Source organism: Lepidothrix coronata, unplaced genomic scaffold (genome assembly GCF_001604755.1).
Source record: "Lepidothrix coronata isolate B3197 unplaced genomic scaffold, Lepidothrix_coronata-1.0 Scaffold97, whole genome shotgun sequence".
NCBI lineage: Eukaryota > Metazoa > Chordata > Aves > Passeriformes > Pipridae > Lepidothrix > Lepidothrix coronata.
The window spans coordinates 1,743,149-1,768,363 of NW_016690277.1; the positions used below are offsets into that span (position 1 = coordinate 1,743,149).

General features: G+C 38.0%; 1 protein-coding gene across 10 annotated transcripts in view; it reads left to right on the forward strand.

Moving 5' to 3' along the window:
• AGFG1 (ArfGAP with FG repeats 1) overlaps positions 1–25,215 on the forward strand; it is a 35,439-nt gene that overhangs the window by 6,167 nt on the left and 4,057 nt on the right. For 5 of the 10 annotated variants that reach the window (XM_017822297.1, XM_017822298.1, XM_017822299.1 and 2 more), the window contains exons 2-11: positions 2,251–2,344; positions 12,764–12,879; positions 13,321–13,483; positions 14,476–14,632; positions 20,325–20,444; positions 21,061–21,132; positions 22,082–22,291; positions 23,118–23,301; positions 23,984–24,063; positions 24,355–24,447. In XM_017822297.1, coding sequence (XP_017677786.1) covers positions 2,251–2,344; positions 12,764–12,879; positions 13,321–13,483; positions 14,476–14,632; positions 20,325–20,444; positions 21,061–21,132; positions 22,082–22,291; positions 23,118–23,301; positions 23,984–24,063; positions 24,355–24,447 — 1,289 coding nt within the window. The remainder of the gene's footprint in view (positions 1–2,250; positions 2,345–12,763; positions 12,880–13,320; positions 13,484–14,475; positions 14,633–20,324; positions 20,445–21,060; positions 21,133–22,081; positions 22,292–23,117; positions 23,302–23,983; positions 24,064–24,354; positions 24,448–25,215) is intronic. The other 5 variants (XM_017822302.1, XM_017822301.1, XM_017822303.1 and 2 more) reach the window with 2 other exon arrangements.

Here is a 25,215-nt window from a genome sequence, read left to right on the forward strand (position 1 = left end):
GATATTTCTCAGCATTTATGGCTGTTGAAGTTCTGTTCAGGATTTCCAGTCCTCCTGGACCACTGATGTTCTTTCATCATGCCAGACATCTGGCACTTCTGTGTTGTGAGCTGACCTTTAGAAGTGGGGTGTGTCTTCCTCCTTTAGCAGGATGTTGTAAAAGAAATGAGAATTCATCTTATCCCATGTAGATATGATGTCTATATCAGGGAACTTTATAACCTGAACCTCAAAACTGTAGAGCATTCTTCACTGGAGAGGGAGGCAGGGAGGAAGTCTCTGGTTAGACTAAACAAAATCTTACCTAGGCCTCAAGTACTCTTAATATTGCTGCTTAATAGAGCTGAAGATACATATTTGCTGATTTAAATGCTATGAAGAGCCTTAGTAGATCAGTAAAGAGTAAGTACTGCTTAAATAACTTGTTCAGTGCTTTAAGTTGTAAACACAGATACAATAGAACACCTAAACTATACTTATTGCTGAACTGTGGAGTTTAATTCAGCTGCTCTGATTTCAAAAGTTTGCCTAAGCAAATAATGTTCTGTAAAATTAGTTCTTATTTGCCTGTGGGTTTCTATGACTTCTGCTTTTCAGGTACTCAAATTTATTGCATTTCTTAGCAAAACACAATTGTTTATCCAAGTGCTTCAAAGAATGATTCTCTCAAATTTGTTTTCTAATGAAACTTAGGCTAAAATGTTACTGCTTAGTTTTCTAACCAGCATTCAACTTTTAACTAAAAATGTGGAGATTCTTTTAACACAGGATCAGGATTATTTTCTTACAGGTACAGTGTGAATTTAGGTGTCAGGGTGAATTTGTAAGCTAAATGCACAACAATATTTTTCTCATTAGACTTACTGAGAGAACTTGAAGTGCTGTAAATTTTGTCTAAAAGTTGAGTATAATGTGATAATATTTGGAATATCAGATTTTTGTCATAGGGTGTTTTGATGGATAACAATTTAATTTCTAGTCAGTGTTCTTGGAATAATCACAGAGTTTAAAGAAAACCACTAGTCATCCTAAATTAGATGTCAGTGATTTTTTTTTTTGACCAAATTTAGAATTAAAGCGTAGGAGCAAATATAAGCAGTAAAGCTATCAGTGATTTTCTTAGCAATTTGCTAGCCCTGTATTACATCCCCGGAAAGTTTTTTGTGTGCTTTCACATCTCACAGTTAATGTATATTAATTGGTTTTTAAGATGGTATTTCAGAAATCCAGGCCTGATTAACTTGAGTGTTAAAATAGCCTCCTTGTATTGCCTGAGTGTCTCCACTGTTTGGCATATGTGGGAAGTAAATGTTCTTGCATCCATTGAGCAAAGCACGGCTTGCTTTTAATTGTAAGCGTTTGTGGGCAAAAGCAGTAGTTAGCATGTATTTAAAGAAAGAGCTTGAAAAGAAAGCAAGCTTTTCTTACCCTGGTGCTGTTGCTCAGCAGGTTTTCTCTCTGTGCTTGCAGGTTTTGACTGAACTGGGTTTGACAAAACGTCAGGCTGTGGCAGCACAAGAGCCTGGCATTTGTTGGCCCTGCTGCAGCAGCCTGGCGTGGAGGGAGAGTGGTGCCAATCCTGGCTTAAGGCTGAAGTTTTGAGCTGTGGCATTAGTAATGGTATCTCTCATTTGAGAGCACACTAAAAACGTTGTCTTTTTGCTTTTGTTGTGCTCACTTGTGTAGTGCTCAGGAAGAGGAAGAAGTCCCTGTGGATGCGGGGGCAAAAAGTAACTGGAAAATGGTGCTGGGAGGAAACGGGAAATGTAGGTTAAAGCAAGACAAAAAGCCTGAGCTGGGGAGTTTAGTGTGAAGAAATCTAGTGATTGGGTAGAAGTTGTAGTAAGAAGAGATTGAAGTGAGGGGGAAATTAGAGGGAAAGAAGACTACAACAGGGGGCCCAAGATGGAGAGATGAAAGACAGACATAAGTCAAAAAGTTTGGGGAAGCAGATTAGGATTTTAAGAAAAGTCTAGCTATGTTTTCATAAATTTGCATAGAAAGTGTCAGAGCTTGCATGTGCAGTTGTGAATATTGGTCTCTCCTGAAGTTCAATCATCTGACTTTGCATGCTTAATGTTACTTTGAGAAGAGCTTACACAGCCTTAAATTGCACTGCAGTACCAAAAATGAGTGTGTTTTACAGGAATGGCTCCTGATTTTTAAGACTGACCAACTTGCAGCTGTTTAAAGTGATTGTGTGATGACAAACTTCCTGAATACTGAACGAACACTTCTTGCTTCTTTCAGGAGGGGCTTGAATCCACCCCATAGAGTGAAGTCGATTTCAATGACTACGTTCACACAACAGGAAATAGAATTTCTGCAGAAACATGGAAATGAAGTAAGTATTATTTGGAGAATAAAGTGGTTTTCTCACTTTGATGTTAAAGTTTAAAACACTACTTAAAGAAAATTTCGTTTGTTTTTTTTTTCTTAGCAAAAACTAGACACAAGTCATCATAATGTTGCATGTTATTACCCAACACAGACAATCCAGATTCACATGATCCGTGTTTCTGAACTGGGTTTTCTTTTGCTTTTGCATAAGGCAATAAGCAGCTGTCTCTTTTTTTTCTGCATCTCAGAACTTGAGACTGAGTGCAGCAGTGTTTCCTGAGTGTACCATGACAAAAATAAATACCAAAATACAGCTTGTAGTTGTATTTGTTCAGAGTAGATGTCAGAAAGTCTTCTAGAAGTTTTAATAGCCTCCTTACTTAATAAAAGTATATCCATGTTGAAGCATCTTGAAGAGAGAAAGGAAATTGAGAAAGAAGTTCTAGTGTACTGAATTTTTGTTCTTTTTAATAGAAGAAAAAAATTGGAGGTAAATGTTGGATCCAGCTAAACCCTGGATGTAGCTATTATGTCTTCAGTTTGAGGATGAAGTTTGTGTTTCAATACCGTACTGTAGTGTTGAGGATTCTAGAGGTAGATTGTGCCTCTGTTCAAACTAGATAAAGTTCTATTTCACACTGATTGCATCTGTATTCAGTTTTAGTAGAACTGTTGCTTGTAGGCTACAGAGTGTCTCACCAGTGTGTTCTTGTAAAGCTTTGTGAGGATATATCCCATCATTCGTTAAAATGCTGATACTTGACTTTCCTAACTTGGCCCCTTCTTAAGTGTCAGCTTGAAGAATGAAAATAGAAGTAGCAATTTCTTTTCCTGTCCTGGTAAATACACTTTAGTTGTTGAAATGACTCTTAGTGGATGATTCCTCTAGACAGAGCTGGATCAAGGTCTAAACTCTTCTGGACATTATAAAATAATGGCTTAGGCTGGTTGGGTTTTTTAAAGCTGTAGAGCATTGCATATATATATATTTGTATATAAGTGTATTATTTTGCTGACTTTCTGCATAGGGAAAATAATGAAGAATTCTTTGTGTTCGTATAGACTATTTTGGATTCTCTTTCCATTAGATTGTAAACTCCAGCTTTGTTTTAAGCTTCACAAGTGTGAAGGAAAATGTGTGTGTTTGTACTTCCCTCCCTGCATTGGTTTTAATTTCAGTTTTTCACTGAATCTGCTGTGTCTACAGAGTGGTACAAGTTTGTTTTTGCTGATCTGGAACCTTAAGTGATCCCTACTCAGTTGATTAGTGTAATTGTCCTTGTTATAGACCTGACTACTCTGCCAATCATAATGATGTAGTCGATACATAATTTATTATTGACATACAAAATGTTCACAGATCTCTGCAGTGCTGTGCTCTGTTTCAAAAGCAGGGGTCTTTGCACTTGTAGTACTCTTAATAGAAGTATTGAAATGACTTAAATGAGCTGCCTCATAAATGAAGATGTCCTCCTGAGTTTAGTTTTGGGTTGTTTGATTATTGCCTTAATTCTAAAGTAAAACTGAGTAGATACTTGTACCTACAGATGGTAGATTGAACTGAACAGAACTGATTATTGTCTTAAACACTATTAGAAATTTAAATCCTAATTAAACATGTTTTCACTTTGTTGTGCTTTGTATTGCAGTAGTTAAATACTCGTTTTGCTTTCTCTTGTTAGTATTGGACTTTGGAGTACTTACCTGCAGATAAGATAAAAGTATTGGACAGATGAAATTCATCTGACCTCACAAAAATCTTTGCTTAGCTTCTGTTCAGCGTAGGAAGTTCTTGTGTCTATGTGAAGAAATGAAATTTCTTAGAATAAGACTTCAAACATGGAATTGTCCAAGATATGGGAACATGTACATGTGAAACAAAATACAGTCACTGAACAGCTTAGATGTTGTAACATTGTTTTGTTCTGCATCTACATATATAAAAAACTCAACTTTTTACAGTCTATCATGTTTAACTTCAATTTTTCTGTAACTTTTAAAATACTTTCATTCCCACTTGTTTCTTCTGGTCTTTGTCCAACATGGCCAAGACCTCTGTGGTAAGCTTTCTTGCCTCCAGATGAGTAGATCATGGTTTACAATAGGGATCTTGTTCTGAATAGAAAGGAAAACAGCAAGCAAGCTTCCATGAGATAAAGTAATTAATAAGGTGGTGAGTTGTTCTTAGAGGAAGTAGTTTTCCACTCTCCTTCAAAGAGTTTAAGGTCAGTGTATTGAATGAGGTTGAAGTTCTCTTAAAAAAAAAAAAAAATGAAACACCCAAACCAAACAAATCAACAAAACCTTCCTAATAACAAAACTTCCTAGTATTTGCAATCTGAACTTTTTGTGAGTTGTTATAAATTACCCTCTTTATGGCAGACATGGGTAAAACGTTTGCTTACTGAAAAGCTTCTACAAGGCAGCTACTTTGGGAAGAGATTATCAGAGCAGCTTCTCTTGAGGTGAGACACCATATTCCCTGTATATACACTTCTAAGGTAACTTGATCTTTATTTTGAATGAGTTGTTACTGCTTCAAATACAGTTTTAAATCCTTTTACTGGGTTAGAAAACTTCTGTATTTTGGTGTTGTTTACTCATCTGTAGGTATAAACAGATGTCCAGACTCTGGTTTTGCTAATGTTGGGGTTTATCTCACTTTTGCAGCAAGAATAGAGGCATCTTCCAGCTGATATTCCTCAAGTGCCTTCTGCAGTCCTTTTGAAGGATAAAGGCAATTGGGACTCACTGGGTAGGGTTTTTCCCCTCCTCCTTCTCTTCATGAAGAGCTGGGTGAGGTATTTCCACATTTTCATGTTAGGAGTAATGAGGAGAGTGTGGTATGGACATGCTTGTGTGTGAGTACTCACACTCAAATGACACCATGGTGGATTAGGCCTCTGAATCAATTGTGCAATGGTGGTAGGAAGTGAACTTGCTGTTTGCAGAAAGTGGATGTGGTGCTAATCTCATGTTGCCATTACAGCTGTGAATATTTATTCAGAAACTTTTCCCTGAAGCTGAAAAATAGTATTATGAGGAAGACCAATTGCATAGTTAATTTTTCTCCTACTCTTTTGAAAAATGACAGATGTTTTATAGCCTTTCCAAGTAACCTATTCTAATGTGCACATGCTCAAAGAAAAAAGATTTTGTTGGTCTACTATTTAGAAAATCTGTGTTCCTCTGGGAGAAAGGACCATGTTTACCCGAGCTAATGAGTAGAATAAGATGCAGGTATGCTCAACTGCTTGGGGTTATCTTAATAGTGCTTAATTTTGTTTTGGGGCCAATCTTCCTGACTCTCAGTAGCACCTGAGATTGCAAGGTGCAAGTACCAGTTTGCTGCATTCTTGTAGCAGTAGTAGCAGCATGAGGCTGGTTCAGAGCTGGTGTTAGGCCTGACCAGAATTTTTTCCTGAAATCTTCTTACTATGGAATATGGTCTAAAAACCCAGGAGTGGAAAAAGCAGCATTAACCTGGAGCTGATGAGTCCTGACAGCATGAGATGTGCAGTCAGGTGTCCCTGTAGTACGTTCCTGGTTCTGCTAATACGATCTAGAGATACATGAGCTGATTGTGTGTAGAACAATGTCTTTGTTAGCAGGATTTACTGGCCTGACTCTGCTTATGAAACAGCTATAACTTCTGTTCCTTTGAAATCAGTATGATGGCAGTATAAAATTCTTTTACCCTACAGAGATTAATGAATAATATTGGCATCAGAAGTGCAGAATTACTAAACAAAGCTATAACTTGCTTACATAAGGAAACTGTTTCCAAATCTTTCTTCCTGTGGGGTGAGTGTTATGTTTTGGAACATAGTTTTGTTGTGTGGTAATCTGCAGTTCTTTGCACTGTCAGCATTGCATTTGGTGCATAACTGAGAATATTTTATTGGCAGCAGGGGGAGAAGAAGAAATCTAATTTGGCATTTACCTGCCTCCTGAAAGGTAATATCTCATTAGAGCTTTTTAAACTAGACTGATGTGTAATCTTCCTATGCAGTGGTGTGTCTGGGTCTCAAGAAGTGTTGTAGGTCAAGAAGTGTACTTTTCCTAGTTGAAGTGCAGCTTCTACCAGCAGAAGTACGTGTCCTGTTGGAGCTTTTCCTTGCCTTGCAGCCTTCACTGCATACAAGAGAAGGAGGCTTCATGAGCAAGAACTTTCATTTTGCTGGCCTAACTGAATTTTTGTTATTCCTAACTAGCACAACTGTGCTAGCAGGAGTGTCTAAAGTGTGGTAGCTCCATGTGTTGTGTAAGCAGAAGGCCTTTGTCTCTCCCATATCCGCCTTCCCACACACGCTGGAGATCTGTATCAGTGAAATAGTTAGGACGTGGTGAAGTGTTGTTTGGTAGTTAAAATACATAGCACTGGAATAGAAGTAACTGGAATCTCAGATTCTGTGTTTCTGCAAAATTTGATGGATGTTGCTGGTTCTTTTCCTTATTAGCAGTTTTTGGTGTGCCTGCCCTTCCCCACTTGCACAGCTCTGTAAAAATACACAGGAAAAAAAAACCTAAAACATGACAGTAAACCTAAAAGCAAAACAAAAGCTAAACTTTTATGGAAAACAAGTGCATGTATTTTTCTCTTAGACTCTGGGCCCTGTGTGAAACTCCTGAAAGCTTGAAATGTTACTGGAGGCTGGGTTTTAAACCAGAAGGCTTTCTGGTCAACTTTGTTTTGTGGCGTACCAGATGTGCACAGAATGGGATGTGTTCTTTGTTCCTTTCTGTCAAAGCTGAAAACAAGGGTAATTACTCAAACCATAGGACTACAAATGTAAATAATGCATGGAAAATAAGATGGGTAAATTGAATTACTATAGGAAAACCAGTTTTTACATCAAATGGAATAGCTGTGGAGTGCAGATTCAGGGAAACCAATAGCATGAAGAGAAATATAGGTAAAGACTTTATTATAACAGACAGTGTGCACTTGGCCCAATTTCTCCTTTCAACAATATATTTAAGTTACAGTAACTCACAGTTTCTGCCTTGCTACCTCCTGGGTTTTTATCTAGGTCAGGGTGAGTAGGTTGAAGCTGGTTGTGATTCTCTTTCCCTCTTTACTTCATGCTGTACTTACTGATCTAATTCTGAACGCCCCAGTATCTGGTTGCCAAGTGTCTAATGACATCCCTTGCAGGACTGGAACTTGTTGGCAGAGGACAGGTGCTGTTCTTCCCAAAGCGGTTGTAAGGGGATTCTCATGAACTGTTGAATTTCCTGAAGACAACTGCTGAATCTTGTTATCTACTTAGTATTACCTGACAAGATGAAACTTTACTTTGTCTTGTTCCTTTGCAGCCCCTACAGCGTAGCAGGGACAAAAATTCAGAGTATTGCTTCTGTCAACAAAAATAGACTCTCAAATGCTGCATATGCTTAATCATTCTGACTTCAGTGCTGTCCCTTTTTTCCCCTGTGCATTGGTGAACCAGTGGGACATGGACTAATTATACTTTTCAGGGACAGTGGACAATGGTTATGGATTGTTGGATATGTTCCACTGTTTCTAGGGGCTTCCACATAACTTGAATGTTTACTCTTGGCTCCAGCTTGTCAGGCTCTTCTTCTCTAAGCAGAGCATTTTGTCTGATACAGCTTTGGTTATCAAAAGGAGTATAGCAGAGCTTTTGGTGAATGAACAGAGCTTTTGAGGAGAGGCTTATTTGTGCTGCTGTTGCAGAAAGAACAATATTAATATTAAATGGCTGAACCAGAGTATCCCCAGGGAGATGGTGCAATGTAGAAGGACTTCAGAAAGCCAGAGAATTTTTAGGCCCAATACCTTAATAGTAGTATTGTGTAACTGTGTGGTGAGTTGGCATGATTCTCTGTGTATTATCTGTAAAAGCAAAGGAATGAGTAATTCTGTTAAAATGAAGCTTAAGATGTATCATGGAACTTGGGCAGTAGAATTTTCTGAATGAGCTCTGAAAGTTTGATTTGCAAAACATGCTCTTGGGCATATCAAATTCAAATTTCTCAAGGCAAAATTTTCAAAATAAGCAAAAATTGAGAACAATTACTTCAGTTTTTTTTTCCTCAAATAGTGAGTTTGTATTAAAACACTAAGAAGAAAACTGTGTTTAGTAGATCAACTGGCTGCTTAAAGCTTGGGTTTGTACAGATTTACATTTCCTTTACTGCCTTTTTGCACTTCCTGCTCTCATGTCCTGCAGGTAATATCCTGCAAGAGTCATATACACATGCTGTGTATAACTGTGCTGATTTGTTCGGGTGTCCTCCCTGGGCAGCTCCTGGGCCAGAGAGAACATAGAACTGAAGTTCAACTAAAGTTGCCAATCTGATTTTTCTGTATTTCCACTAAATTTTTTTTGGTCATAATTAATCTCTTGGTATCTGTCAAATTCAGATGGTGAATTAGTGGGGAGTAATCAGGGTACCAAATATATAAATGCTGAGTGATCATTCCGCACCATAAACGACGAGTTATATGGCATAAATTTCCTTGATCTTTATCATAACAGTTACATTTAAATAGCTTTGAAATAAAAAAAAATGTGATGACCTGATCAACGAAAATACTCAGCAAAAATAAAAAGTTCTCACAGCAAGCTTTTTTCTTTGCACAAGATTCAGGACTGTTAGTGACTTATTTTAAAATGACTATGGAAAGATAAGCATTTAAAACCCCCACAATTACATGATAATATGAGTTCTCTAACAACAGTTTTTTAAATTCTATTTTTCAGTTTTGATTTCATCCTGTGGCGTTGCACAGCACTGCCACTTGTGTTTTTGTAGATAGCTGAAAATTGTGTTTTGTGGTTCCCTTGAAGCATAATCAATGCAGTGTTGTGGATCCCTGTCAAGTCAGATGATAGTAACAGAAGTATAGCTAGAAAGAGCATACAGGTCACCAGCAAACAGGGGAGGACAACGGGCCTTTCATTGTGCTCTGAATGCTGGCTTGGAACGGCTGCTGATGTTCAAAGCATTGTGTGCTACTTCATACAGAAAGAGACAAAACCATGCCTTTTAATGGTTTCTTGTGTGATATTAAGGCTTTATAAAATTTGGCTTCTTAAGGACTTAAGTCAGAATTGTGTAAGTTGGAATAGACCTTTAAGGTCATCAGAGATGAAGTAGGGAGACAAAACTGCTGTTTTTTGGCAGAAGCATTGTACAAAATGCCCTTATGAGCATGTGATTTACCCTTTGTATTCTACTTGTGATGTATACCCACTCACAGTTTTATGGTTCATTTTCATCATTCCCACTATCCAAATCCAAACTACTCTAATCCGTTGTGGTGTTCTGGTTTTGGCTTCTAAGACTTGTCCATATTTAATACTTTTAAGCAATTTTTACTTTCTCTGATAACTGTTCAGGTAAATAAACTTGCATGAAATGTGATTTGAATCTCTGGTGTGATGAAGTAAATCTTTTATGCTGTGTTTGTATGGCTCCTGCTGTCAGACTGTGTTACACTGAGAACTTCTTGCTGAAGCGTGTATGACTGAGTAGGTTCTTTTGCTTGGTGGTTGTGTGTTGCCCATTAGTAAAACTGTTTTCTCTGTTACCAGTAACAGAGAAACAATGAGAAAAGCCTGGCAGTTTGTTTAAATAAATTACAGTAGTGACTTAAGGCATATTTCGGTTGTTACTCCTTTTTGTGGTTAGGTATTTAGAAGGAATTAGTTGCTCCAGGAAACACTTTTGGAAGCCTGCTTTTTCTGAAGGTTTGCAGAAATTGCAGTGCAAGAGCAGATGCCTTTAAGAAGCTTGCATCATTTTAAGCTAACAGGTGTTCAGCACAGTCCTCCTCCGTCCCTGTTTGCATATTCATAGAGCTGTTATCTACTATGGCTCCATAGCTGGGAATGAGCTAAAGTCACACAGGGCCTTGTTTTCTGATTTCTCCTATAATTCAGCTGTAATGGTCAGGATGGCTTGAGACTGACATGTGGTGGGTTTTCGTTGTTTGTACTCTTTTCTCCTCCAACTGCTCAGGCACTGCGGGGTGAAGATGAAGCAGAAAAGTGGGAGGAAGGTCAATGACTGGGTTGTGGTTTGACTGTTGCTGTGAGCTGATCTCGTACAGGTTTCAGTGATATTACTGACATGGTAATTGTGATGAGTTTCTTTGATCTGACTTGTTTTGGGTGGGAGTAGAAGGAGTGATTGAATGGCCTGATATGGGTGGGGGTGAGGACCTCCTCTTTCATTTGCCCCCACATCTCAGGCTGGATGCAAATGGATTATCATGGTACAACCCCAGGTGTTAATGTGCTGAGTGTGAGATCAGGGGCTGTTGTGACACTTGTCCAAAATTAAGCCCTTTCTTTTCTTTGTTTCCTGATGTTCCTTCCAGTAGTGAAAAGGAGGTTGGGAGGGGACTCTGTGGATTCGGACACCACCAACTCCTGCTGCTAGAGATTCTGTAAATAGCCACAAGCAAGGCTTCTCTTCCTCCCAGCAGTCATATGACACTGCTACTTGTATAGTTATACTCACAAATCTAAGTATGGAAATACTATTGCTGGCCCACCTCAGGCAATCCACTGCAAGTTTAAAGCTGTACACTGAAATATCCCGACTTTATACATTTTGTCAGCAAAAAGTCATGCTCATGTGTAAGATTGGTACTATTAAAACAGTGATTCATGCTATTAGCTTTTATTTTAGAACAGACTTGTGACTTTTTTGACTGAGTTTATATCTTTTAAGTTTGCATGAAGAAGTATTAAACAGATAAATTCAGTTTCATTTTATCTATTACCATACTGCAAATGACTGTTCAATTTTGAGAATTCAAATCAGTGCATTGAACTTAACCCTTTTGTGGAGTACAATTGCTGAATGAATGTGGAATAGCTGAGTTCATTTAAGAGTGGAACTACTGATCTTATTTTTAGATGAGTATTTAAGTGGCTAATTTAGAGCTATCTTTTGATCATTTGGTCTGTTTCCTGTTGTTTGTCTCTATCCAGTAGATGATAATCAGGACCCTGGAGTGTTGGACATGCAGTCAGGCTATGTAAAACTGAGACATCAAGTATGCAATACATAGTTATGATGTCTATCTAATCTCTCTAATCCTGAGAAATCTTTGAAATGACCTGTAAGATTTATGACTTGACAACTAGCACTCCCTGGCCAGGTAAAGAAGAAAACCTGTTAGGGGAAGATGACGAAGTGGAAGTGTCACAGCGTCTACGTGGATTTGCCAACTTTCAGAGCAATCTGTTTATGCAGCTCTTGTTTGGTAGAGCATGTGCTTCTCCTGAAGGTCACTGGGGACAATGCTGAAAACGTGACACTTGCAGGGATAAGAGGGCACGTTTGTGGGAGGTATGTAAGAAGGATGGTCAGGACTGTTTCAGAAAGGGTGTGGGTAGAAAGCATATACCTCATAAAAAACAAAGTGTTTTTGACTCTACTTCTCTGGAAGAAACCTGTTCTGAAATGGCAGTCTGATTTTTTTTTTTTTTGAGGGTAGCTAATGTTTGGTGTTATCATTTTGGGTGCATGTTCAAGTTACTTGCAGAATGGTCTGAAGTGCTTACATTTCAAGTTACAAGTCCTACATCTTGTCTAGTTTTGAGAACACCTTTCCTTTTGTTTTTGTCAGGAATTGAAGCTTGAATGTACTGAGAATTTTACAAGTGGTTCAACTTTTGCTCCCTCACAACTACAGTTAGAAAGTGGAAGCAGAGCAATAGTACTTTTACCCCTGCTCTTGTAAACATATGATATTCTAGAAACTGCATCACAGTAACACAGGCTGTTTAAAAAACGTTCCTGTACTCAAATAGTAGTGATAAGTATACATACTAAACCTCAGATCCCTTAAAATCTACCATCTGGGTCTTAGAGCATATGGAATCTGTTGAAACAGTTTAAACCCTGAGGTACAGGTAAGGGAACGTGTAGAATTAGGTGAAGGGAGAAGAGTCTTAAAGATCACAAGTAGAAATCAGGTGCCTTGCATTTCCTGAGTACATTCTACAAATACTTTGTAAAAGCAGTATTGGATGGTGAAATTGGATGCTAGGATGTGCTTGCCCTGCAGTGACAGATGGTCTTTCAACTTTAGGTATTTAGACGAGTACATGGTGCACCAGTCAGTTGTTAAACCAGCTCTGTCTGGAATATAACAGCACCAACCCTGCCAGAGTTCAAGAAGCATTTGGATGATACTCTCAGGCACGTGGTGTGACTCTTGAGGATGGTCCTTTGCAGGGCTAAGGGTTGAACTCAGTGATCCTTGTGGGCCCCTTCCAACTCAGCATATACTGTGGTTCTGTGATAAATTGTGCAGCCACACAGGTTTTAGTGGTTTAATGTATTAACAATAGTCATCTTAAATAAGTTTTTAATTAAGGTATTTTCTCTGATCAATCTGTGGTGTTGTGTGTTTGTTTTTTTTTTTTTTATTAAGGTGTGCAAACAGATTTGGCTAGGCCTATTTGATGATAGGTCATCAGCAATTCCAGACTTCAGGGATCCACAGAAAGTAAAGGAATTTCTACAGGAAAAATATGAAAAGAAAAGATGGTAAGATACCATTTTAATAAAGTTTGCCTCTATGATGAGGGAAGATGGACTGTTTCCTCTCATTTTCGAGTATGCTTTTCTTGTGTGCTCTTCAGACTGGGTTGCACAGCTCTGTGAAGTAAAATGATTTCTGAACTTCATGCAGAGCTCCTACAGGAAGCAGAGAAGACAAGCTAAAAAGTTTCTCAGTGTTCATATTGATGGAACAGAAATGGCTTAAGGGGATGTCAACAACAGTGTAAAGTAACAGTTTTGCAGACTTTTATTAGGATGAGAAAGATGTGTGGTTTATATTTAATAAGTGCTAAAAATATTGACTTTAAATTCGAGTCCATTTTTGAAGAGCTATCTGGCATATTTAAATAGTAGTTATTTTGCAAACTGTTGATAGAATCTACAGCAGGATCAGGGGTTCAAAGCTGTTGCTCTCCTCGGATGTAGGTATGTTCCTCCAGAGCAAGCCAAGGTGGTGGCGTCAGTCCACGCGTCCATATCGGGGTCTTCTGCCAGTAGTACAAGCAGCACACCTGAGGTGAAGCCGCTCAAATCTCTCTTGGGAGAAGCTGCACCCGCACTGCACTTAAACAAGGGCACACCCAGCCAGGTGAGTAGTGACAGAGCTGTCCTGTACTGCTTTTTCCTCTTTTAGTGGCACAAAAATTCTTGGAATAGCAACTGTTATGATCCATATGAATGAAATGCGATCACTACAGACAACTTTATATATTTTGTTGAAGTATTCAGGTGTTTGCAGGTCAAGTACTAAATTAAGTTTGTTTCTGTTGAGCAAATTGGTTATTTTCAGTAAGCACAGGCTTCTAGTATGATAAGTTTAATTATGATTGTCTTTTGCTTAAATATCTCTAAACTGTGAACCTAATGGGGTATATTTTCACGTTTGCTTTTTATTTGAAAACAGTAAAATGACTGATACTGTTAACCAAGAGATTAGTAACGAATATATGGATGAAAGCATGCCATACTTATTGTTACTTCCTGTGCATTTGAAACTGTCTTGTCAAGTGCCTTTCAGGAATGCTTTCAGTATGCTTTTATGTAAAGCCAAACAACACTAGGTACTTTGATTTTTGGAGGGAAGACAAGTTTTTTTTGAAAACTGCCTTCAGGATACAAGAAACTTCTGAATGGACTTTTTGAGACTCAAACAGTATAAATTTGTGACTTGAAGCCTTGCTATGAAATCTGTCATTTTTTCTCTCCTTGTACTGAATTGTAAAGATTTTTTCAGAATGAAGTGAATAATTATTTTTCATCTTATAAAATTAAGTGTTATTGTTTGTATTTGTATGGTATTTGCAGTTTAAAATACATAATTCTGAAGTTGCCAGTATATTACTACTTTATTCTTCTAAACCCTACTAAACCATAGAAATCTGCTGCAGAGTTCCTTTAAAAGCCACAGTAGTAGCATAAATAGTCCTCAGAGAAGGGTCCGTGCTGTATACAGCATCCTAAACTTCAGGAGTAAATGTCTTGTTAAAGAAATATGCTTAGCCTATTCTTCTAATATTTTGCAAATGTCAGTTTGGTAAAATACCAGCTCTTTGTATGAGCTAATTGAAGTGTTGTTTGTAGTCTCCTGTTGTAGTTCGATCTCAAGGACAGCAGCAACAAGAAAAGAAACAATTTGACCTCCTCAGTGACCTTGGCTCAGATATCTTTGCTGCTGCTCCTCCTCAGTCAACTGCTACAGCAAATTTTGCTAATTTTGCACACTTCAACAGTCACACAGGTAGGTGTTGGGACCAGTGTATCCCTTTTAAATGTATAAAATGTAGTTTTAATTTTGATGACTTTAGTCTAAACTTTATGAGGTGTATGTAATCGCTGTGCCTTAATGTTGTGTTGCTCAAGATTTAGTCTTTATAAAGAAAGGTTGAAGAGACAAAGAATGACAATTCTGCTTTTTGAAGTGGGAGTTGCTATAGCTATTTTCTAGGATATGTATGATTAGACTGTTTCTGCCTACTACTAAGCTTCAAATTCTTTGAGGGAGAGAGTGAGAGGATGAGTAACAAAATGTCAGGAGAAGCTGATATTAGACCTTCAATTTTCTTTCTGAAAATTATTAGGAAGAGCATTTGTGGAAAGCAAGCAGATGTAGAGACTTTAAAGGAGTTCAAATGCATTGATAATATCTGCCAATTTGTCAGAAGAAAAACAAAAGCTTCCTCATTTTAGTGACCTCCTCTTTTGTGTGTGTGTCTGTTTGAAAACTGAGTACTACCCATGTGGACAGTATTCTATAGTTTCAGGAAGAATAAACAAGCCTTGAGCATATGTATTGACTGAGGAAGCCTTGAATTCTTAGAGAATGACTTCAGTAAAATATGTTGAGCCCTCAGGGTTTTTTTCAGCCACAGATCTAGAGCCATAGAAGTCTGTCCTAAAGAAAAAGTTGGTTCTGTGGTCACTGAAGTTTGCTGTTGCTAACTTGCATTGTAATTGGGGGAAAGTACCTTTGCCTGCCTGGTCTTAAAGGGCTTTTCATCTAGTTTTTCTGAGAAAAACTGTGATGCTGCTAAGCCACCAAGAAAAAAAGATATTTCTTGTATATCAGTCCTGAAACTGAGACAAATGGAGAGAAAGTGGGATATAGGGGACCTGAGATTCACACCTGAGGAACTGAGCAAAATACCGAGGATTTATTAGTTAACTTCCAAAACCAAACATTGTGGAATAATTGGTTGAATTCAGTAACACTGCAACAGGAGTTTTTATTCTGTGTATTTTGTAAAGTCCTTAAAATAGATTTCATGTTAATCATCTTTCTGGAGGTACATTTAACTGGGAGAACTTGTGCTGACTGGCCAGTGTTGTACAGTGTTAGTGAATCTGCTGCAGATAGTTAATTCTTTCTAATATCTTCTTCTTTCCAAACTTGTTGCTGAATGATTACTTATATACACTTACTTATTCTTTGTGGGTTTTTAGGATATGAAAATTCCATTAAAGCAGTATTTCAATACTGTCTTCCAAATCTAGGTAAATTCTCTGCTGGGTAATTTTTAAAAGGATAAAAAGCTATATGAATGCTCCAGAATACATATAATCTTAGGAGTCTGTTAATTTCTGGTTGAAAGAAGTGCTGAAAATCAAAATTGAGAGGAATATTCAGCTGTACTCACTAGTTTTCTGTTTCAATAACTAACCATTGTGATCTTTCCTGTGACTTCTCTCCATAAGTTTTAGAATCCAAAACAGTTTCCGGGGTAGTAAATCAGTTTCTTGAAGACAGAAACCTGATTCTGAGCATGCAATAGCTGAATGTGTATTGCAGACCTGTTACCTGAAGGTGTTTCCTGACTTGCCTGGATAAACTGATCCTAAGGCTTGTTCTGTGTGCAATAACTACAGGGTGGTGTTAATGAAATAAATAACAAAGTGTTACAGACTCTTCCCTTTGGATCACAAGGAGGGTTGATCAGTCTGCCAGCTTTGGCAAAAATGAGTTTGAAATGCTCATTAAGGAGTTGTATAAACATGTAATTTTTGTTAGTAATTTGCACACTGCAGCAGAGGATGGAAGAACTTGCACTTAGTCTAGCACTACTTTCTCGAAGTTTATGGTCTGGTGTTCTTGTTTTAGGCTTGGTTTTAGCTATGCCTACAGTGGATAGACTTTCCTTTTTCCCTTTATGTACACTATGGTTAACTAAGGAAATCACTGAAGAGCACCAGCAAACTTAAGATCTTTCAGTATAAGTTACTATTTCTGCTATTATGCAGAATTGAGTGCAGCAGCTGATAGGAAAATATGAACAAACTTGTGCTGTAATCTGTAAAGTGTAGGTGTAAATACTGAAAATTATGCAGGAACTGCAACTTTCGATATGTTTGATCTCAGAGTTTTTTAATGTACTGAGCTGGCTCAGGACACTGTTTCTTGAAGGGCAAACATGCTGACCTTACGTTTACTGTCTGTATTTAATTTACAAAGTTCTACATTTTCTGCAAAATGATGAGATTTTGAAGATGGTACAGAACTTTTTGTACTTTACAGACGGGTAATAGGAACAAGGATCAAATTCTGTAGATTTTCTATAAACTAATCAAAGACTTGCATAAAAGATTTTAGAAAGGCAGAGTGACACAGCACAGCTCTGCCACAGGTAACATGGGAGAAGAGACTTTATCTAGAAGAAGCAAAATAGTAAAACATAGTTATTTTCTAGAGAATTATTTTCAACTTTGGGTATGTGTGGACTTTATTTTAGGATTTTTTTTTTGTTTGTTTTGCAGTGTTTCATGCCGTTATTGTACACTAGGTAGTACAAACTTCACAGAAGAAACTATGCAAAGATTGTAGGGGCAGCTGGCATTGCCATGACTGGTGCTGACATACTTGAGCTGGCTGTGGTAGTGCCTTGTTGATTTGCAGTCTCAACAGCAGTTGTAAATCCACACCAATCTGCAGTCCCCTGCAGTTCCTCAACTTAGTTAGAATTGTTCTTAGGTTTTTGCATGGAGAACTGAACTTTGGAATTGCCAGTGTACATATTGTCCAGGTACAGGAAAGTAGGAGTCTTACTGGATCTTTACCTTTGTGCCACATTTACATAGGTTTAAACTTTACTGCATAAAAGAAAGCAAGGTTAACATCTGAATACCCTGCTGAAGTCTTTACAGCTCTACTGCTTGAATATGGGCCCATTTGCAGTCATACTTTGTATCAGCTGATGCAGTAAAATTGAGTGTCCTGTAATATACTCCAGTTTTTAATCTAGACATAGATATATCTAAAATGATATCAAAAGATATCTAAAATGATATCTAAAAGATATTTCATTTAAGGTTCTTGACATAGTATTCTGTTTGTGTGAGTGATTAAAAGCAATACTTTGGCCATAATTCTGAGTGACATTTATTTGCTTAATCCTATTTGGTCAACTAAACATCAGTCTCTCAGTATCTATCCAATTCAGGATGAAAGCATCACTTTCATTTCAAAGCAAGTTGCAATTGAATTCTTAATTCCTCTTAAAAAGCTACTGGTTTGAAAACCAAAACAACTCAAACTATGGAATTAGGAGTTAGAGTCTGCAAAATGCTGTTTGAACCAATACAGATAATATAATAATAGAAGTAATTTTGCGTCTGTTTGTGCCAACTTTTTCTCCTTGCACACTTGAAAGTAAAAATAACTTTTCCAGGATCTTGCTTTCTGTTTGATACTTTTTTTGTTTTCCTTGTCCACTCTCATGCAGTGGTGGTTTGACCTTGCCTGGCTGTTCACTCCTCCCCCTCAGGAGGGTGGGGGGGGATAAAATATGAAAAAGCTGATAAGTCAAGAGAAAGTTACTGTCATGGGCAAAACAGACTTGACTTTGGGAAGATTAACTTGGTTTATTGACAATTAATAATAAAGTAGGATAGTAAAAAATAACAAAGCCAAAACCACCTTTGCCCATTCTTTTTAGGCTTATTTCCACTTCTTACTGTTTTAGCTCCTTCTCCTGAGCAGGATGGGGAGTGGGACTTGCAGTTAGTTCATAATATTTCATCTCTGTCACTGCTTCTTCCTCCTGCTGTTCCTCTGCTCCATTATGGGGTCCCTCCTCTGCAGTGAGATATGATCTTTCTCAAACCTCTTTCAATGTGAGCCCTTTCCATGGGTTTCAGTTCTTCAAGGACTGTTCCAGCATAGGTCCTTTCCATGGGATACAGTCCTTCAGGCAGGGTCACAGCCCCTGCCAGGAGCCTCCTCCAGCAGGGGCTTCTGAGAGGCTCCAGCTCCTTCCAGTGCTCCCTGCCTGCCCTGGTGTGGGGTTCTCCCCAGGCTGCATGTGGATGTTACAGTGTGTTCCTCTGTGGGCTGCAGAGAGGACAGCCCTCTTCACTATGGTCTTCTCCAGGGCCCCAGGAGAACCTTTTCCAGTGCCTTGAGCATGTCCTTCCTTCCCTCTTAGCTGACCTCGGTGTCTGCAGTGTTTTCTCTTGCATTTTTCTCCCTCCTCTCTCTCACAGCTGCTGCACAGTGTTTTTTAACCTTTCTTAGACACATCACCACAGAGGTGCCTCCAGCATTGCTGATGGGCTCAGTTTTGAGCAGCAGCAGGGCAGTTCTAGAGCCAGCTGAAGCTCAGAAATGAGGGCAGCTTCTGGTCCCTTCTCCCAGGGACCACTCCTGCCACTCCCTGCTACTAAAACTGTGCCCTGTAAACCTAATGCACATGCACAGTTTTTGTTAAAAGTGGCATCAAGTCCAGTCAAACCTCACCCTCTCTCCTGTGAAGGGAAATGCTTGTGTTTTATGTATGTTAGCAGCATTGTGGAATGCAACAGTTTTTATTAGAATGTCCTTTTAGTTTATAAATCTGTAGTACAGATTCTTTTTTAATAGAAATTTTTTATTAGCACTATCTGAGTACTAGGTAATGGTACTTAAGCAATAGTTCTTTTTGTATATACTTAATCTGCAAAGTCCCTCCAGAATAAACAAATTCTGATCTAAAAATATAATGTATTGCCATCTGTTATTCCAGAAGGTGTTTCGTGGGCTTTCTTTAGATAGTAACTCAAGTTACCTATATAAAGAGGTTTAGTTTGCATTTCATGAAAAAGATTTTTTTCCCTTCTTGCTTGTAATAGAGTTTAAGGGTTTCTGTGGAGCTGATCAGTTAGATATACAATTCCTGTTGACTCTATAGATGCTTGAATGTCCAGCTATTTGAAATTAGATTAGTGTTAACTTTTATTTTCTCCTATAGTATGGCACGAAAGGAAGGCGAAAACTGAAATTCTGTTTGAAATTTCCTTGGATTTTATTTTGTGGATACACACTATGAATGCTATCTTCTTGACATTGGTATTGATTTTCCATATTTCTGTACTCTGATTTAGTTTTTTTTAAAGATTGAATTTTTCAGTTAGATGAATTTATAAACCTAGACAAAACTTTTAAAGTGGTGCCAAAATTAATTCAGCTAAGGAAGCAGCACTTTGTATGTGAAGAATTTGAATTGTCAGTAGGTTACAAGAATAACTTCTAATTTTTGTCTATTTAGCCCACAGATTCTAGTTTCGGAAACTAGCATTTAGAATGATACCTGTTTGGGTTCCACAGGTATATATCTGGTATTCTGTACTTTATGGCTGTTCTTCCCTGAGCAGCCACCACTGCAGACACCCTAGAGTTAAGCTGAAGTGGACTTCATCAGGTCATGCAGTTGTGAGTAGCAGGATGTGTGAGGAGGACAGAAGTAGCATTAACTGGTACAGCTCTGTGAAGGCCATTTGGGAAAGCTTGTTCAGAGACAACTTTGAATTGTAGAATAACGTGTGTAACTTTTTTCACGTAAAAAGCAAGTGCATGGTAGGACATAACCTTGGAGGCTGTCATGACCATGAGTTCAGTTAATACATCTGTTTTTGTGTTGATTTCCCATATCCATTAACATGTTTTGTTCCTTTGCGATTTACAGCGCAGAACTCTGCAAATGCAGGTTTTGCAAACTTTGATGCATTTGGACAGTCTAGTGGCTCGAGTAATTTTGGAGGTTTCCCCACAGCAAGTCAGTCTCCTTTTCAGCCCCAAAATACAGGTAGAACTCCTAGCACTTTTGATTAATACTTAATTGAATTAATCCTTACCTTTATGTTGGAAGGTATTGAAGTTGAGTTTTTCTTGCATCTGCCTGCTTTAATGCAATCAAGCCATCTGAAGCTCTGGGGAAACTCAAAATGAATTCCTTCTGTTTGGTGTTGATTTTTTTTTTCCCCCTAATGCTACTCATAAGTCTGATTTATGGCACTATGTGTTTGTTAGCTCTACACCTGAAATAACTGTGAAAAGAGTAAACCATACTGCTTTTGATGAGTATTGAATTGACTCTTCTGTTTCAGTAGACACAAAAGCACATCACAGTACCAAAAAAAGTGTGTGACTGCGTATGTATAGCATATGCACACACTTCAGTATCTTTGACTTCATGTGTAGAGCCTATTGCTAAGATTTATTTTGCTTTCCTTTAATTTGATCATGCTTTAGGACTTCTGCTTGAGCTTACACTTGCTGTTTGTCTAGATCTTTGGCTGACTGACTTTCTTTTCCTTTTTTTTTTTTTTTTTGAGTGTGGTGTTGTTTTAAACTTTTTTTTCAAATTTTCTTTCTCCCTTCTTATGTTAACTTTAACCCACACACAATTTCTGGCTGTCCAGCGTTCAGAACGCTTTCATCTAGCTGCAGTTTTGGTGAATTTACTTCAGCTTTTCCTCTCCAGGCTGTACACAGTAAGTTCCACGCAGTGGAAAACTCAGCTTGCTTCATTTTATGCCATTGTAGTATAGCACTTCCATTCCTGCTGTTGCATTTGTTGTAACTTGTTGATAATGCTATTAGAAAGTCATGTTCTGTAGTATGAGTGCAGTCATCAACCAACTGTTATAAAACATGACACACTTAATGGAACAGCTCAACATAAATTTAAGTACGTGACCTGCCTAGATTAAATTGTCTGGACATTGAAGAGATGGAAGCTCATGGTTTCATAGTAACTCTGAAGTTCAGTTGTGTGGATCCATATCAGATTTCTAAAATTGATTTATGTATCTCTGACATCAGTGGAGACTTGGTATAAAAGAGCTTTGTGTGTCTTCCCCATCCCCTCTTTCCTGATTGGATGTGGTCTAAAACTGGAGAACAGAGAACCAAACTATCTAAACCTTGGCATGAAACCATACTACTTAGACTTCTAGGCACTGTTTTTTGCTTAGGATAATGACTGACATTTGAAATGGCTAAGCATTGAACCATTAAGTAAATGCAAATGGTAGCTATTCCTTAGCCACATATGGCAGGAAAATGAAGCTTCTGGATTTTGAATATTAAATATTGAGAAAAATACTTGCTTTTCTAGTAAAACATTGTTGAAATTACTTTTTAACAGCTAAGAAACAGCATATAGTTTTCAGGATCAAATTATGACTCTGATTTTAGCTGTTGAGGTTTGGGGGTTTTGTCCCTGATCTGCAGACCAAAAAATATATTAGAAAATATTTTTTTCTGATGACCCAGTAAACTTTGAAGGAAATGGGAAAGAGTCTTCAGTGTGTGGGATGGGGTGGGGAAACATGTTGCCTCACGAAACCACAAAGGGAGGGTTAATGTGCCATCAGTTACAGGTGGAGAAACTTTCTCTAATTTTGGAGTATTGATCGTGTTTAACTTAATTTGTTACAGGTGGAAGTGCTGGATCAGTGAATGCTAACTTTGCTCACTTTGATAACTTCCCCAAATCCTCCAGTGCCGATTTTGGAGCCTTCAATGCTTCTCAGAGCAACGCCACAGCAACTGCAGCCAGTAAAGCTGCAGTGAATAAGCTGAACCTCCAGTCAGCTGACAAATACGCAGCTCTTGCTAATTTAGATAACATCTTCAGTGCAGGGCAAGGTATTAAGCTTCATTCTTTGACATGCTTATTCTATAGGTGTGTAGTTACCATGAGGATGACTGTGCTTGTCAAAACAGTAACTATTTCAAAATGCCCTTTCTCTAAGTGGTCGGTAGAATTTCTTGTGAGTTTACCCTTTAAGTGTAAGATGTGAGTTTGAAGACTGACATCTTTCCAAAAGGATGTTATCATGACTGCTTTTTAGAAATCTATTTCCCATCAAGATGAAGAATTCTAAATTGAAATATCTAAATAATCATTACTGCAATAATGAAAACCAAAAAAAAAAAATATATTTTATATTTGTACTAAAACCTATAGTGAAGGCTCTTGAATGGAGAGCTGCAGTTGTTGCAGAGAGCTGCCAGAGGACCTTCCCTGCCTCTCTGCCACAAAAAGATTGGGCTTTAGTTTTTTATAAAATAATAGCAGTGATACTTGAATTTAGTTGATTTTAAGTTAAAGAGAAGAAGCTAGTTATTCTACTACTCAAATGTAGTTCTTCTCAAATGGTGGAATTTGTGCTATAGAGCTTTGTTCTGAAATGGGTTATTTGAGGGTACGTGTTTGGTTAAATTTTCTTGTTCAAGATGATGGATTAATTTTCTAGGGAAACCAGAGGTTCTTTGGAGCTGCAGAATATCTATAGAAGCTCGACATTTTGCTAACAGCTGCTAGTGGCTTGTTAAACACTTTTTGCTGTGTGCCCTGGTGCACATGTAATTTTTAAGTCTGAAAGTGTCCATAGACTTTGATTTAGTTCTGTCAGCAGGACAGAAAGTGAAGCCATCTTCATTCCTTTGAATCTGGTTGGTTTCTTTCTAGGTGGGAGTGAGCAAGGAAGTGGTTTCAGCACAGTGGTGTCGGCATCAGCAGGTCCCCCATTGTCAGCCCCAAATCAGTCAAGTGCATCTTCAGACAAGTACGCGGCTCTGGCAGAGCTGGACAGTGTGTTCAGCTCCACAGCCACCTCCAGTAACGCCTACACTTCCACCAGTAACGTCAGCAGGTACTCGGGGGGAGCTGCTCCACTTCTACCTTGACTTCAGCAATGTGCAGAAAAGTAGCCTGAAGTTGTTTCACAGATCTGTTTGTTTCTTACCTGAGTGGGGAAATGTTGAATGGGTTTAGAGGTACTACTGGAACTGAATCCTTTGTTTTAAATAATAGCAGTACTGATTGGTAGGATATTATAAGACAAAATTGAGAATACTGTCAGCAGGATGTTCTTTGCACTTTTCTAGTCATTACATGCTAAACTTCTTAGATGGTAGCACTTTCCTGTACAGAATACTTGCATGCATAGTCAAAATCATCTCTGGAAAAAAAAATCAGATATTTTTAATGTAAGTGGTGCCACCCACTTCCTTTTGAGATCATTGAAGTAAGAAATACGAAACCCCTGTTAGCTGTTTGGTATTGCAAATGCTTCTGGTTTGCAACTTTTATGCTCAATATTCCTTCTGCTGCTGTTGATGGAGATGACTTTTCACTGCTCAGCAGTAGTGAGAGTCTTTGGCCCTGACATTGGGGGCTCAGTTCCTGGCATCAGTGAAGTGTATTGCACTCTGCAAACTGCACAGAAGCATTCATCCCCTTTCTTCTACATGCTAGCAATAATTGTCAATTGTATTTAATTGTTAAACGAGCAATTCTACCTTTACTGAAGGAATTGTATAAATTCTTTCCAGCAATGCTTTTGGAACAGTACCTGTGGCTGCTACTGCACAGACACAGCCTGCATCTTCGAGTGTGCCTGCTCCATTTGGAGGTATTTAAGTGTTACTGACACCCTTTGTGGATTGTAAGCAACCAACCTGCTAATTTTTAGTTGATAGTGCTGTACTTTGACACTACTAACACCGAAATTACTAAAGGATGCCAGAAAAGTACTACTGTTAAAACACTTAATTTGAAATGCATTTCATTATAAATGCCTAATATTTCGTATAGTTTTAGATATTTGTGTATCTTTGTATAAAAGCTGTATAAACTTGATGTGAGTCAGATTGGCTGATGGTCTTTAAAAGACTTATTTAATAAAATGTTTTTAATCTTTCAGCAACACCTTCCACAAATCCATTTGTAGCTGCCCCTGTTGCCCCAGTGGCACCTTCAACAAATCCATTCCAGACCAATAGCCGAGGAGCAACAGGTTAGATAAAAAACTATTAGGTGTTTGAGAAACTTTCTTTCAAGAATTGCCATGATTTTTTTTTCCCCCTTTTTTTTTTTTTTTTTTTAAGAATTGCCATGATTTTTTTTTCCCCTCTAACTGTGTAATTTGTTTCTTAATTATTTTCTGTATTTCTGTCTCTAGTATATTTGACATGTTGTGTGTTTATTCAGTGTCAAGGCTCAATTCTAGGATTTCAAATGATGGCCATGAAAAATGTCAAAGTGATGTGTTTGAGCTCTGCCTGTTTGTAGTTTGTGTATTACCAGTTGGGTACCTTCCAAGACTATAACCTTGGCTTTGAAGCATGCTTTAAAGCAGGTTGCCCTGAAATTAGGGATCTTGAAAGCCCTGCAGAGCTAGCATGGTAAACTCCTTTTTAAAATTAATTTATTTATTTCAAAGTGCTGAAAGCTCTCAAAACCAAAGAGCTGGAGCTGGAACCAGGAAAGACAAGGCTCTTGGGCTGGTAACTTCTCACCAGTCCACTTACTCAGTACATTGGTGTTCTCTTTTGTAAAGTGTATGTTTAATCTTTACACTCATTTATTATATTAATTTTCTGTGGGAGAATTTTGTAGAATTCTAATTCCATAGGCAAAACTAAGTCACTTTTTAAAAAAGCAAACTTGTACTTACTTCTTTAAAACATTGAACTTGGATTTAGATGGCTACTAGGTTATTCTACTTTTCTTCTCCAGAGTCAGTGCTAAATTTTGACACTTTTATCTATTAGCTGGACTTCCA